At 38.4% G+C, this 14,624-nt stretch overlaps 1 protein-coding gene across 1 annotated transcript in view; it reads left to right on the top strand.

Moving 5' to 3' along the window:
* TRPM1 (transient receptor potential cation channel subfamily M member 1) overlaps positions 1–14,624 on the top strand; it is a 161,777-nt gene that overhangs the window by 70,993 nt on the left and 76,160 nt on the right. Inside the window, exons 8-9 of the mRNA XM_080607996.1 lie at positions 6,351–6,459; positions 12,322–12,451. Coding sequence (XP_080464122.1) covers positions 6,351–6,459; positions 12,322–12,451 — 239 coding nt within the window. The remainder of the gene's footprint in view (positions 1–6,350; positions 6,460–12,321; positions 12,452–14,624) is intronic.

Here is a 14,624-nt window from a genome sequence, read left to right as displayed (position 1 = left end):
AGCAAAGGAAGAAAGAGTCACTCATCTTCAGGATGAGTATCTGCAAATGGAGTCAGTCAGGGATGTAATCATTAGGAGTAATTCCATATGTACACGTTCAAAGCTACAAATGGCTGCTTTCAGTCTTGTTCCTATTTCAGTCTGGTAGTCAGGCTTCCATCACAGCTAGTTTAAAACCCTCTACATCAAGTTAAGACCACGTTTTAATTGCAAAAATGCTGATGGTTAAGGTTCCTGTATCACTGAGTTTCTGTTTGGGATATTTTATTTTTTTCTTCAGTTACAACTAGATAGGTCTTGATAAAATAAGCCTTTGGTGTTCAGTTTCCTGAATCTTATTAGGGAAACTTGACTCTTGTTCATGGATTGAAAAATACGCTTACTGTTCTAAATGTTTTCTCCTTTTAATATGAGTACTTTTTTAGTAGAATCTTGTGGGAAGTCAGATGGCAATGTACACTTTCTAAATTGATTTAGTCTAAAAAAAAATCAACACGTGGTGTTTCTGATTTAATAATTTTTGACAAGATCCGAGAAAGCTAAGGCATGGACCCTGTTGAGCTAGGTACTATACATACACAGTACAAAGATGATCTTTGTAAGTGCGTGCAAAGAGCTAAATGGAGTCATTTGACTGGATCTGCATCACAGGTATGCAACCATGTTATATTTTCATTATTTTGTCCTTTTGTCCATGTTAGTTCTCATTTAAAATGTCTATGTGCTGAGAATTCCTTAGCTGTAATGAATCACTGTAACAACAGTTTCTAATTTAACAGTGGGCCCAATCCTCGCAATCCTGGAAAAGCCTAGTTCAGACCAACTTCATTAAAGGTGGAATTCAGCCTAATGCGGAGGACTGGCATAATGCCAGTCTATGCTTAACTCTCCTCTAAGTCCTAAAATAGGCACTACTTTTGTTTCTGAACTATGGTAAATTTTACTTGGGAAATTCCACCCTTGTAAGGTATGTAGGATTGGGCCCAGAAGGCTGTTGGTAGTTGCTAAGGAAAAAAGAAAAAAAGCAACATGTTCTCTTGCACAGCACAGAACACACTACTTCTTGGCGAACTACAACTTCTCTGGTATTCAAGATGTTTTCTTCATCTTCTGTCAAATTTATCTTGGACTTCATTATTTATGAATGTGCTCTCAAGATACCTTCTAGTCATAGAACATGGAAGACTTTCTTTTGTTGCACTTCTGTTGCCCTGTAGCATGTGAAGATGAAGTTCCTTGAGGACAGGTGGGAAAAGTTGTTTTTTTGAGTAGACTAGAAAGCAGGAATTTATTGACTGGATATGTGTATGTATACAAACACTGACTGGGTGCGTTCACTTTCTCACTTTATCTCTGAGTCAGGAGCTGTTTAAGAATTGGATGTTAAAGTAGACCAGCTGTGTAGGTTAAGCAGGCAGCAGTAGGGTGGTGGTGCCACAAAGGCAGTTGGTTACTCTCCCATGCAGGGACCCGGTCTGGTGCTTCTGCGGGGGTGACTGTCCAGAGGTTTGCACAATCTTGTTTTGCTCCCACTTAGAGTATATCTTCAGTAAAACAGTATCTCTGATGTCAGATCAGCATCTTGGTTAGTGTGTTTTCACAGGCACAACTCTGCTAGCCCTATTATGTGGAGGCATTGGGCTGTGATCATTTCTACGAGTAGGAAACCACAGGCATGTGAGGAAATACTGCCCCTCCCCCCCCCCCCCCCCAAAAAAAAAAAAAAGAATCTGCTTTCTGTCTTAATTTCCCCGTGCCCACTTTCAGTCGGATGTTGATGTTTTGATGAGAATTCAAAATAAAGATCCTGGAAAATATTTTAATTAACAGAGGTGAAGGAGAAAAGGAAGTATTCAAAAGGACTGTAAGCAGCCTGGACTGAGATGGTAGAATGGACAGCTCCCAAAGATGTGTAGAGACTTCTGGAGAAGCAGTGCGATGCATGCACTAAAAAAGGCATTCCTATGAGGAAGAGGATGCTCCCAGAGGTACCTTATTCCCCAGATGCACAAAAGCCATTACTCTTACTGACTGGGAAAGAAGTAGTTTGATGACACCGAGCAGGGAACAAACACCCATTTTGTAGTGTGGTGCTCTGGTGATCTCTGTGTGAAGGGACTAATGGCAGGAGAGGAGTGGGCTAGTACATCTGCAGTTAAGCAGAGCCATCAGCTGCTGTATTCATGGGCAGAGAAGCACAGTGGGTATACTGTTCCTTCTCATAGCCGCCCCAGTTCAGAGCTTCCTGTTGCTTGCAGTCTGAATGGAATATTTCTCTGCCAGCCAAAGGGAAGATGTTCCACTGCCTGCAAGACATCTTTGTGTTGATGGACAGAATTGCTTGCTTCACTCAGAAAGAAAGTTTTGACTGCCCAAATGCAAATTCATGGAGTCTGTAAGAGCCTTCAATATAACAGTGCTCTGCTGACTTGTATATGCTTTTTCCGTGAATGCACACAATGTAGTTTAACAACTGTTTAAAGAGATCTTGCTTTCTGAAGCCACTTTAAGGTCAGTTCAGTGGTGCAGCAGTAAGTGCACTAATCGTTGATGTAGGCACAGTCTAGATGGTCTATTCCAACAGATATGCTTTTTGCACTTGTGAGTTTTTCCCAGCTTAGCGAGTAAACATACAGTCTTAGCTGACTGGAGAAAGATTAGTTTACTTCAGTGGGCTTAATCTATGACATAGACTAATCCTGATGTGATCCTATTACTGCAAGGTCAGGTTGGATTTTGTTTTTGATTTTCTAGGTTTGCTCATTTGACTCTAGCACATGTCTTTTGGAGCAGTTTTTGTCTTTGTCTGTCTCTGAGGCTTTGTAGTCAGGAGAAAAAGAGATGACTAACTCGTGATCCCAACCACAAAAATGTTAGGAGATTGACAATGAAAGAGGAAGATAAAAAAGAGAAGTCCCCTCTCCGTTATATATTCCCTTGTAAATGTAACATTGAAATTCAGGAAGTAGCAATGAAAATCCACCATCTTCTGTCAGATTTCTGGAGATACCTGTGACATGAGTTGTTCAGATGGAATATATTACTGTGATAAGTGTTCCTAGTAGAAACAGAGTACATGAAACTGAAGGAGCTGTTAAAGGTGGGAACTCTGTGTAATTGCTGCTGGACAGAGAGACAGGTAATGGATCTGTCACACCTAACTTTCACTTGTCTCTCACCATAAGAGGGCGTAGCAGGCTGGTGGCTGTTAGGTCCAGATGCTGCTGGTAGTGATTGGTTGCTGTCCAGAAGTTTTTTGTTTCCAGTGATTAGCCTGGCACCTCTCACCGTGGAGAAGGAACGGGATCTAATGTCCTAATCAGCAGATAAAAGGGATGAGGTGCCTGTGAGAATGCCTGATACTGTCTTCCTCCAGCATTCGCATTACACTGACAACTGTTGCCTATCCCAGGAAATCAGGAAAAACCTTATGGATTTTGCCCTATTATTCTCCACAGATTGACAGCAAAAAGCACGGTCACATTTATTATCTAGTGCTTGGTGGGCAGATGAGAGCAATGGATTTTTTTCTGCATAGCTATGTGCAATCTCCCTTCACTTTATTAGATTCCACTCCTTTGAAGCACGTTTCTTTTCCTAACAAATTTCTGTCAGCAGAAGGTAAAACACCACAATCAGAAAATGCCCAGTGTAAAGCTACAGCTTGGTAGCTTTGAGGCCAATGTCACAGGCCTCAGTGAGTTAAGCAATGAGAATAAATGAGGATCAGCAATAAATGAGAGGTGCTAAGCTCTGCCAGACAAGACTGTCTAGAAGATGCTGATTCATTGCTCACTGACATGTGAGAGATTACAGAGCTGTGCTACCTAACTGTATCATCTGTAAATTTAGCAGGAGTAGAGACCTTTAAGCGCTAGAGTTAGAACGCAGAGGTAGGATCGATTCTGTTGTATTTGTATTCATCTTCTGTTGTTGTTCTTACCCTTGGTGATATATGAATTCTGAAATGAAATGTTTGGTTTGTGTAGACTACTGCTGACCCTCTTAAGTGAGCACCCTTGACAATTCAACTGAGGTTCCCTACCACCACTTTTTTTTTCCTTTCAGTAAGTCTCATTAATGTTGGCTAGGTACTTCTGATAAAATTTATCAACATTTTAAAACTCATTACTGTGAAGAACTGTGGACTTGTCAATATAGTTGAGAATGTTCTTGTGAAAGTGTAGGGACTGTTTGCTCAAGGATTTTGCATACACTAATCATACTTTTATCTATCCAAGAACTCTTTGATTTTACACATATCATGGAGTTAAGAGCGTTTGCATAGATTTATATGATTGCTTCTTTTATTCAGATGGAGAAACTGGGGCATCGGTCCCGTAGAAGATCAGTGCCAGGGCCAGGAAGAGAGGAACTGAGAATCAGATAACTTCTAAAGCTATTCTGTATTTTATGTTTGCTTCTATCATGCAGCTAATCTCTATTTCATATTCTCATTATTTTTATATCAAAATGTTTTGAATATCCACATTACAGGTCTTCTCTAGATTAGTAGCCATTGTTATTTAGTCCAAATATATTTTATGTATTCCATTTATTTTTCTCATTTGAAAAGCAATTTTCACAATCACAGCCAACCTCATTATGTATAATACCAGTGCATTATGGTTTCTAATTAAATTCCTTTTCTTACAGTGTTACATGAAATAAAGATGGAAGTTTCAGAAGATCTGTGACTTTTTTCCCATGCTAATATAACGTAAAATTAATTAAATATTAGACATTTTAATGCTTATATTTCCAAAGGGAGGAAAAACAAAGTATCAGAAAATGCTATGCCTTCCGTTCAAGAAAATATATTCTGCAGAATACCCACCAGATGGAGCTGGTGATAACTTTAAAAAAAAAAAAAAAAGTGTTGCTTGCCAGTGAGACCCAAGTGTTGCCAGTGATGGAGCTCTAAGAAATATTTACAATTAAAGGTACCAAATGGATGTGGCACTTTTAAATATTTCTTTGGCATTCCACAGTGAATGCCAAGTGCAAATGAGAGAACATTAGCATCTAGTGAAAGTCTGTCTTTTCCTCTTTGTAGAACTGATGGCATTGCTGTCTTCATCTCAGGAATGATGGAGCACATTAGAAAGCCTTGTTTCATCACGTAGTATGTTGCAGATGAGCAGATTTCCAGCTTGCCTGCTGTGCAGACCCTCCTTGCTTACCTGGGCAAGGAGTGGGCTTTTGTCACCAGTTGTAGGTATTGTCTTGAGGTGGGAAGCAGAAGTACGCTACTTCGTTCCTGAGTTACAGGCTTATGTGTTCAGTCCTCGGATCAGTGGAGTTTTGTGGGCTAATACCTAGTGATGCAGGTTCAAGGCTTCAAAGCTTACTTGTATTTAATTTCCTTAGTTTTATGGTTTAATTTCTTCATTTCCCTCCTTCACTATCTTTTTGAGTGCTCCATTATTAGGTGAGTAAGAGAAAATCTCTCATTCAGCCTTTACTTTAGTTGCTGGTGGACAATGAAACGTTGTGGATTTATGTAGCTAGCTTTCTTTGAGACCACAGTATAGCGTTGAAGAAGGTGGTGTACTAGATAGAGAAGTATTGTATGTAAGTGCACTTTTTTATTTTTATTTTTTTCCACAGAAAGAGCTTCCATATTTGTTGAAACCTCTTTTTCGAAACAGTCCTATTTTCCTCACAAAAGTTGAACCCTGTAGTTTTACCAGAAATGTTGCTGTTATTGAAACTTTTATGGAATTTATTTTGTGTTCATATTTTTTCCCTATCAGAATATTCGCCTATTGCATCATAAATCTGTTTTTTTGGGGGGTAGGTGAGTTGGAACTAGACGGTCTTTGAGGTTCCCTCCAACCCAAACCATTCTATGATTCTATGAGTCAGTGCCCAAGGGTGGCATGACAAAGAGAACTGGTAGGTTTCTGCGGGCTTTACTCCCTAGGCAGATTATGGAAGTGAGGTTACTGAAATACATTTGGTTGTTTAGATGGTCTGTTCTTAGGCTATTTCTAATCTGTGAGCAATAGGGTGGTAATGCAGGCACCATGTTACAGGCTCACTGGCACAAGAAGAGGTTGTCTCTTTACCTTTCCTCCACATGTCCCATGATCTCCTTAATTTCACCTTAAACATGGTTTCTTCTTGCAAGAGGAGGAGGATGGAGTTGATAAATAACAAGGACTCTTGGAATGGGTAATTAGACAATGCTGAAGGAAGAATGCTACAAAAGTAGCTCACAGTCTTCCTCTGAGCTTTTGAAGTATGGAAATGACTGAATGGAACTTCTGTGCTATGTATGTCACATGTCAGTTATATGCTGTCTGAATTTTATTGTGTAATTTAAATCCAAATATGTTTTTGCCTAGGTTACTACAGCATTGCTATGAGGAGATGTAGTTCACAGAAAAAGACGTTGAATTTTCTTCACCCAACAGAAAACAGTCCCCAGGAACCTACAGTGTGCTCATTCTCATGGTATGTAACCAGTGCTGAACAATAATACTCTGTCTGTACTTCATTTCAGGGATAGAAACGAAAGCATCAAGTGCATAACAGATAAGACCTATAAATGAGATAAAATAATAAGGTACCTCAGTATATAACTGGAGTGGAAACTGTCAAAGGGAATCAAAGACTATGTGCACTGTGATTTATGTTGTGCACAGAAAGTTTTACAGAGTTCTGTAAAAAATTATAAAAACAAATTAAAAACCATGTATAATTATCTATATGCTCCTCATTATTTGAGTTGGAGTTACTCTGATCTAAGAAAGATGTCAAGCTCTGTTTTGCAAAATTATGATTGTTTTTGTTGTAAATAAGAAATGCACTTTGCCTAGAAAAAATATCATACTTCCAAGCAAAAACATCATAATTTCATGAATTGTTGAAGTTTCTTCAGAACTTGAAAATGTAGAACTTCTGTATTTTGTCCCTTATCTTTAGAAATGTACATGTGTGAAATTTTTTGTTTTTGTCTCTCATCATCTGGACTTCAATATATTTCTATTTAGCTTGGTATTAAGTTATTGTACCCTACTATGCAGTGTTACCGCTGCCTGTTCTGCATTTATGTTGGACAATGCTGCATTTATGGTCATTAGATTCTGTGTTTCTCAAAAGAAGAAGAAATAAAATTTTAAAAGCAAATTCTTTAGTTTTTAATGAAGAGAAGGAGGAAAGCTATAAAAAATCTTAAGAGAAGAAAATGTGTTTTTTCTAAAAGCAGTCAATTTTATAATGGACCATGATGTAGTGGGATATGTTTTTTCTTTTGGCTGATAATGAGACCTAGAAGTTGTTTCACAGCTTTCCCTTCATGACATAAAAGTAATGTACTACTACTTTGGTCTGTGTGATTCCCACCCAGCCAGTGCATCTGAATGTGTAGGTGTGGGTGGTGGAAAGTAATGTGATGTGGTCTCAGTAGTAGTCCACTGAGAAGCCTGTGTAACTAAACAATAATCGTTTTTCAAATTTTAAACATTTTGTTACTGTTTGAAGCATGCAAGGCTCCAGAACAAGGTGTGTTTATTACTTACAGTTTTGTTTTCATGTTTGTCCTTCAAAAGTGAATCTACTGTGGCAAAGTTGTCTGATTTGGAAAGCAAAGTGATTCATTAGTAGCCAAGAAACTTCTTGCTTCTTTCCTTTAGCTTGTCTATAGAGTATTTTCCACTTTCATTCTGCTCAGCTCTTCTCAAATGGGCCCTCCATCACCTGCTTTGGAGTTCATTGTGCAAAACTATGAGAAGCTAGTCTGATTTCTATGCAGCTTTTTATATGTACTACAGTGAGGGGGGGTGGGGGAGGGGAACACACAACAACAGATTGGAAGAGGCTGAATTTTTGAAAGTCAAAAATATGTTAAATGACTGAACTGTCTCTCTGAAGCCAGCCAATTTGCAGGGAATATATAAATGGATTAACAGGATTAAATCATCTTGAAGAGTAATTTTGACCTTTCCATTTGTTTTCAGATTGGGAGAGTAGCACGTTTATCTTCCTTATAAAAGAATAACAGGTGGGCTTCTGAGACCCTGAAAGGCTTCAAAATAATAACAGGTAGCTTGCAGCACCACAGTGATTTCAGACAATCCTGGCATATGCTCATGTCCTTCTGCAGGAAAACTCCTGTTGAAGTAGAAAATGGATTTGCTTGTAGGGACACGTCTGGAGATTTTGGTAGAAAAACATAACTAATTATGACTATCCTGGAGTAAGCACTTTTGGAACAGCATTTATGCAGCAATGAGCATAATACCGGCAGCTGTTGTTCTTAGCCCAATTACTGAACATCCTTAATGGAATGTAGGTTTTGTTTTTGTTTTTTAGTTCAAGATGACTGTTTGAATTTTCTCATTGTATTAGTTATGTCAAAGGATACCAATACCTTTTTTTTTTTTCTTTTCAGAGAATACTCTTAAGATTTCACATGCCAAAAAAAAAGTAGGTGTCCTTTTAGGTTTTGTTTTAGAATCCATGGGCTGTGGAAGAAGCTTATGTTTACTTTAATACTCGTATTAAATACAAAATCAAGGCCTAATTCTATTAGTCCTTTTACATTTAAGTCTTGATACAGATATAAGCCTATCTTACCCCAGTCTGTTTATGTAAATAACATTCATCGGATTATGCAGTACTGCTTTCCGTATTAAGAGTTGGACTACCAAAGTCAGTGGAAACATTTCAGCTGATATGGTAGACTATAGGTCAAAGCTTTAAATCTATCACATTTCTTTAAACCATCTCTGATGTGATGTCATAGATGAGCTCTGACTGGGAACATTAGTCCCTTACGGATTTTCTGTAGGCTGAGACAATTGCAGCTCTCTTTAACCAAACCATTCACATTTTTAAAAACACATGGTGATAGGGAATTTGATGGATGGATCTTGATCCATGAGTACACAGGTTAAATTTCCATGGTGTGGTATCTATAGGATATATAAGTACATATGTCTTACATAGAGTGTTACTTTTGTGTACTTGGAGTGGACGCATACTACTCTTTCCATGGAGCAGGCTGACAAGGACCTTGAAGGTGAAGGATCTTGCAAATTGTGAGAGTCTGCACTCCATTTTTTCTCTTATGACAACATATGATTTAGAATTTTTCATAATCTTTTTACCATTTTTTTTCAAAAGACAGATTGATGGCAACAGACAAATGCGTGCTTCCATGTTATGGATTGTTCAGATACAGAGACAGTTTAAGGGTCTTTCACTTCCCCACTGTGCCAGATTCTCATTCATTGCCAGCCACATCCTGTTGCAAGAGATTAACACTCTTTCCTCCCCCGGTGCTAATTTAAACCAGATCATTACACAGATCTGATTTAGACTATGCAAACCATTAAATCAGCTCAACTGATAAAGTGGAAAACTCCAAGGAGAAGCAGGAACCTTTGGTAACAGTGTTTAGCAGGATCCCTAATGTGCGACTGCCTTCCTAAAGCCACGAGCTGTTTTGGAAAATCAGTTAAACTTGTGCTTCTAAAATATGGGAGTTGATGAAAATGCCAGCATGGTGCATTTCTCTTCCCTTAGTATAGTGGGATCAGCCCCCAAAGAGTTATATAAGCACAGCAGGGACAAGAACATCAGCAGAACTTAGTTGCCTGATTTTTCAGCTGGGGTTAGTATTCAGCAGCTTGCGTTGCATTGATTGTTGGTAGGCTTTCACCAGGCTCTTTGGAGGTCTCCTGGGTACTGATAACATGTGAAAATCCAGTGTGATCCTTAAAATAAACCAAAAACAGTATACAGGGAGCTCAGACAAAAGTCTTAGAATCACAGATCCAATACAACCAAATGAATGAATTAATTCTCTATTTTCATTCTACATTGTATCTGGGAGAACAAGATCGTATTCTGATTTTCTGCTTTCTGAAAAGTGTGTGAGAAAATGGAAGAACATTAAGAAACTAAGTAGAAGGGTTACAAATTATTTTGACACTGATGATGTCTACTTATAGCTAAAAATATCCTGTGAATTTTGACTTCCAGCACTTAGGGACTTCTTGAAATGGAATGCAATTACATTAAGCTCATGAAAATAAGACAGAATGAGAAGAGGCTGAGAAATTTAAAAAAAAAAACAACACAACACTTCTGAGATTTCTGAGTATAAAAAAGATTGTTTGAGAACTAGTAGCTCCCTGAAATGCATTTTCAGTAGGATTTGAAGGTAATGTTTGTACACAATCAAGCTTGTATACCCAGTAACTTGTAGAACTCAGTCTGAAATTAATTGCTCCAACAACTTCATATCCTGCTTTTCCAAGTGAGAAAGACAAAACGGAGCACTGTCCTTGTGCTACAGCAGTGGGGTCATGTTCCTGTGTATGACAGATGTTGCCTATCCCAGGACAGACCTTTTTGCTATTTGTAAGCAAATACTATTTTTTTTTTGTGTTCCATGACACCATTCATGATGGAATTGTTTAAACTACAGTTCAAAATAAAAATGTTCTCCCTACCATGACTTCAAGCATGAGCTATTATCTGATTGTCTTTCAGTTTTGTTTATAATTATCGAATAAGATGCTAGATCCAGGAGGGGCATATTGTCAGCTCATGAAACCTGTCAGATCTGATAGAACTTACGGTAATTGCAATGCTTTGCTGCTAACTGACCAGATATAATGGAGAGACCATTTTGGAGAGCAGGTGTACATGGAGTTTACAAGGCATTATTTTGTAAAGTAGCTTCTCTGATCACTACTTCCTCTAAGGTTCTTTGGTCTACGCTCTGTCAGTTTACTGTCCTTACCAGATTTTTATATTTCATGTGCCAGCTTCTACGCCTGTCTTGTTTGCTTAAGCCAAGCTGTGTCTTAAAACAATGACATGTACAAGCTGCTGACAAAAGTCTTGTTGAAAATGCTCATTTTACCTTCCTTGTTTTTGCGTAAGTTTAAAGAATTGTTAAAAAGGAAGACCTTTTTTGTTATCCTTTAGCATCATGCCTTCCACTCAACGTTCCACCAGTCTGATCCCCCAAACTATTTGCACTAATGTAATCTACGTGCAAAGAATGGAACTTTCACTCTCCCATTTCCCAACACAGCTTTAAGTATATGATAAGTAGCCAGCTACTTTTCTTTTCTGGCCTGGGACATCCCATTTCAGTTTCCTGATTATGGCAGAGCTGACAAGAACAGGAAAAATTGATGCATCTCAGTCCATCATCCTCTTCCAGTTTTACTTAGTTTTGGTTTAGGTTTTCAACACAATTTTCTTTGTCTCCTCTAACCAGCTGGAGGCATTCTCTGGTACCCATTTCATCTTTATAGAGAGACAAAGGACTTGAACCTAGAAAAACAGAATAACTAACTAGTGTAACTGTGTGACTAACTCCTGTAGGTTATTGATATTTCCTACTTAGTTCACAGACAAAACTGCCAGATCAGCAGTCCTTGTGTATGTTTCTGAAATGTCTCTCTTGTTGCTCTGTGCTCTCATCTATCTTTCCTAAACCATACTCTCTAACAGTTTCCTCACTCATGTCTGAGAAGGCAAGTCTTTCTGGAGCTGGCTAGGTATTTCCTAGTCAATAAGAATTTCACTGGTCTTTTAAAGTACCTTGTCCCATCCTTGTTTCTTCTTTAATCTTTCCTAATTGCCTCCTTTTGCTTTCACTTTGCATATTTAGGCTGAATAGTACAAAATAGGTGAACTGAGATATCCATAGGCATTTATGAAAATAATACATGCCACACCTAGTTTGTTACAACCGATATGCCCTAATTAATTAGAATCTAACTTGTGTTCTGATGGGTGGCTTGCTTTTAAAACCTTGCCTCTTTCATCCTTAGGTCTACTGTAGGCACATTCTCCATCAGCAGTTACCTTTTAGAGTTCCACCAAGCCTCTAACCCATAGTCTGCTGAGGACCATCTGCTCTTCTCATGTGCCTTTCTACTGATACCAAAATAATTTCCATCTGACTGCCCTGTGCTTTGCATGAATAAAAACCTTTCGGGCTGCCGCTTCTAAAGTAGATTTACCTTCAATCACCATTTATTAAATCTCTGTCCATTAAAAACCATAGCTTGCAGAAGCTGTGTGCATTAAGCCTGATTATAGAGTCGGTAGAGAGGAGAGGGAGGGGGACAGCAGTTTGTATCAGTGCATTGCCTTGTTTTTCTACTTGTCTCACTGGCTGGTAACTCTTGTGAAAGGGCGCATATCAGAACAGGGGTCTCATTACTTGGCTTTGAATTTGTTTTATGCATCTGTGAGACTTTATTTAAGCTGTACTTCAATGATTGTTGGTTTCAGGCTCAGACTGTATGACTAAAATCAGAGTTTTCTTTGGTGGCGGGGTGCTAGGTTCCTTATGGAGGGTAAGGGCCAGGGGACTATGAAAGGAAGAGGAGGAAAGTTCACAGGTTCCGTACGGAGGATGAGCGGCTCCTTCAAACGCACTTCATTTAAGGGCTCTGCATCTGGATCACAAAAGGTAAGTCTGCAGTTACCCAAATAACACAACGTGAAGGAAGCAGATGGAGACTGCCCTTTGTATTTTTAATAGCTGGTACCAATTTAAATGAGAGTGATTCTATTTCCTTCTGTGCTCTTTTAAATCCTGGAGGTATTGGCTGTGTTCATTGCACTGGTTCCGACAATGAATCTTATCCCTGTTTGGGGAGTTCTTTCACATGCACGCTGTCTTTGGATAAATATCACCAAACAGGGCTAGACTGTAATCCTGTACATAGTTAAAATCATATTTTGATGACCGTTGATACTTAGCGTTCATGCGAAATTCAGATGCAATCAATGAGAAGACTGATAGGATCTATAAAAGGTTCTGACATGATTCACTGAACATCTGCTGCAGACACATTTTATGAGAAATACACTTTGTGGTTAGTTCATGTGCTGTGCAATATACGAATGAAAAAGTAAGCGAGGGAGAAAGAAGACGGGAGATTGCTTTCTAACGTGTAAACTCACTCTGTTGTCACAAGCTCGCAAGTTGTAGATGCGTGTTAAGGCTTTTTAGTAACCAATGAACTATTAGATTTTAAATGTGAAATAATTTTGAATATATCTTTTGTCCATGGATTGTCCATTTGGAACAATATACAGACTTAACTTCAACTCAGGATTATGTAAATTTTATCTCCACTGACCGTTCTCAAACTGACTCCATTCAAATAATGAGAAATAGATTTCTCTTCTCTTCTTACCCCTCCAGCCCTCTTACCTCTAATTTCTTCTGGTATTCATAATGTTAAAGTGTCAGATTATAATAAAAGTAAGTCTGAAAGAACAAAATTGAGAGAAAAAAACATCTGGCAGCATCATGGAGGAAATTATTTATTGATACAGAGGCAACTAGAATCTATTAAAATGTTTCCTTCTTAAAAAATAATTTGTTCTGTATGATATGAAATATTGGCGATGGTCATCTGTGAAAGCAAGAATGACTGTGTCTAGTTTTGGGGGACTTTTTCAACAGAAATTGATGGTCATGGGCATCACCAGATGAATAGTAAGCACTGTGTAGGGATAAAGTCATTTACAGCAGTGTCTTTTATAAAGTAACTAGGGAACCTGGCTCCTTTGTCTGTTAAAGAGATTGTCATCAAGTTACATGTGATGCCATAGTATAAGCCATATTACAAATGTTGAGTGCTAGAAGAAAAAATGTGCGTATTTCAGCTATAATGGCCATGTTCCCAGGCCCCTGGAACAGTCAGAACAAGAAAATGCTCTAACCATTTATAATGGGCTCAGCTTTTTTCTCTGCTGAGAGGCGTAAGAGCATAGTGGCATATCAGAATGTCAGCTAATACCTAGTAACAGAGTCACTTTGTGTTACATTTCCCATTACTGGCACAGTTAATTCTTAAAATACCTCATGGCTGTGTGCAAAGAGTGTGGAAAAACAGGCTGTCCTCCAAGACACTCCCATTCTCACAAACAGCTGCTTATTGCTTGCATTGCCAGCCAGATAACTTCAGATGTCAGCAGTCGTTTCTTGGACTGGTAATGTTAACTTTATTGACAAATACAAAGAAATAGCGATAAAGGAATGTCAGGATTTCGCCTTCAATATGTTGTTTTCTATATTCAGCATCACTTGAATATGACAGGTCAGAATAGGAAGTCTGTAACACGTGTAGTGCCCCAGGTGCAGTCAGCTTTTTTTTTCTGTCCACAGTCCTATCTTGATACTGCAAGAAGATAGACTTTTACCTCCTGAATGGAGTAAGTCAGAGTGAAGTACCTGATTAAAATTGTTTAATCTTTTCCCATCATTCACATAGGAAAGGCAAGACAAGGAAGGTGGAAGAACACAATGCAGATTTTGTTTTTCATAATGAGGTTTGATTTGTGATTTTTTAAAAAAGAAATGTTTAAAAAGCTGCAAAATCTTCATGTCTTACTTGCTATAGTCTTCCTAAATCTTTTTGTGTCTGTGTGCTTTAGAGCTCATTTTAGGAATAAAAAAATAACTTTTGTGAGAAGAATATTTTGTGTGTATGTAGTAGGCTGGGAGTGGTACTTCTGAGAAATGATGGATGTTGCCTCTGAGATTAACAGTATGCTATCAGCATAAAGGCAAGTGAAAGTTGTCATCTTCAGGAGTTGACACCTTGAAGGAAATTTTAATGATTTTCTGC

This window comes from Anser brachyrhynchus (genome assembly GCF_964034855.1).
Source record: "Anser brachyrhynchus genome assembly, chromosome: 11".
NCBI lineage: Eukaryota > Metazoa > Chordata > Aves > Anseriformes > Anatidae > Anser > Anser brachyrhynchus.
Note: the sequence above shows the minus strand (reverse complement) of the source record. Positions and strands in the feature narration are given on the sequence as shown.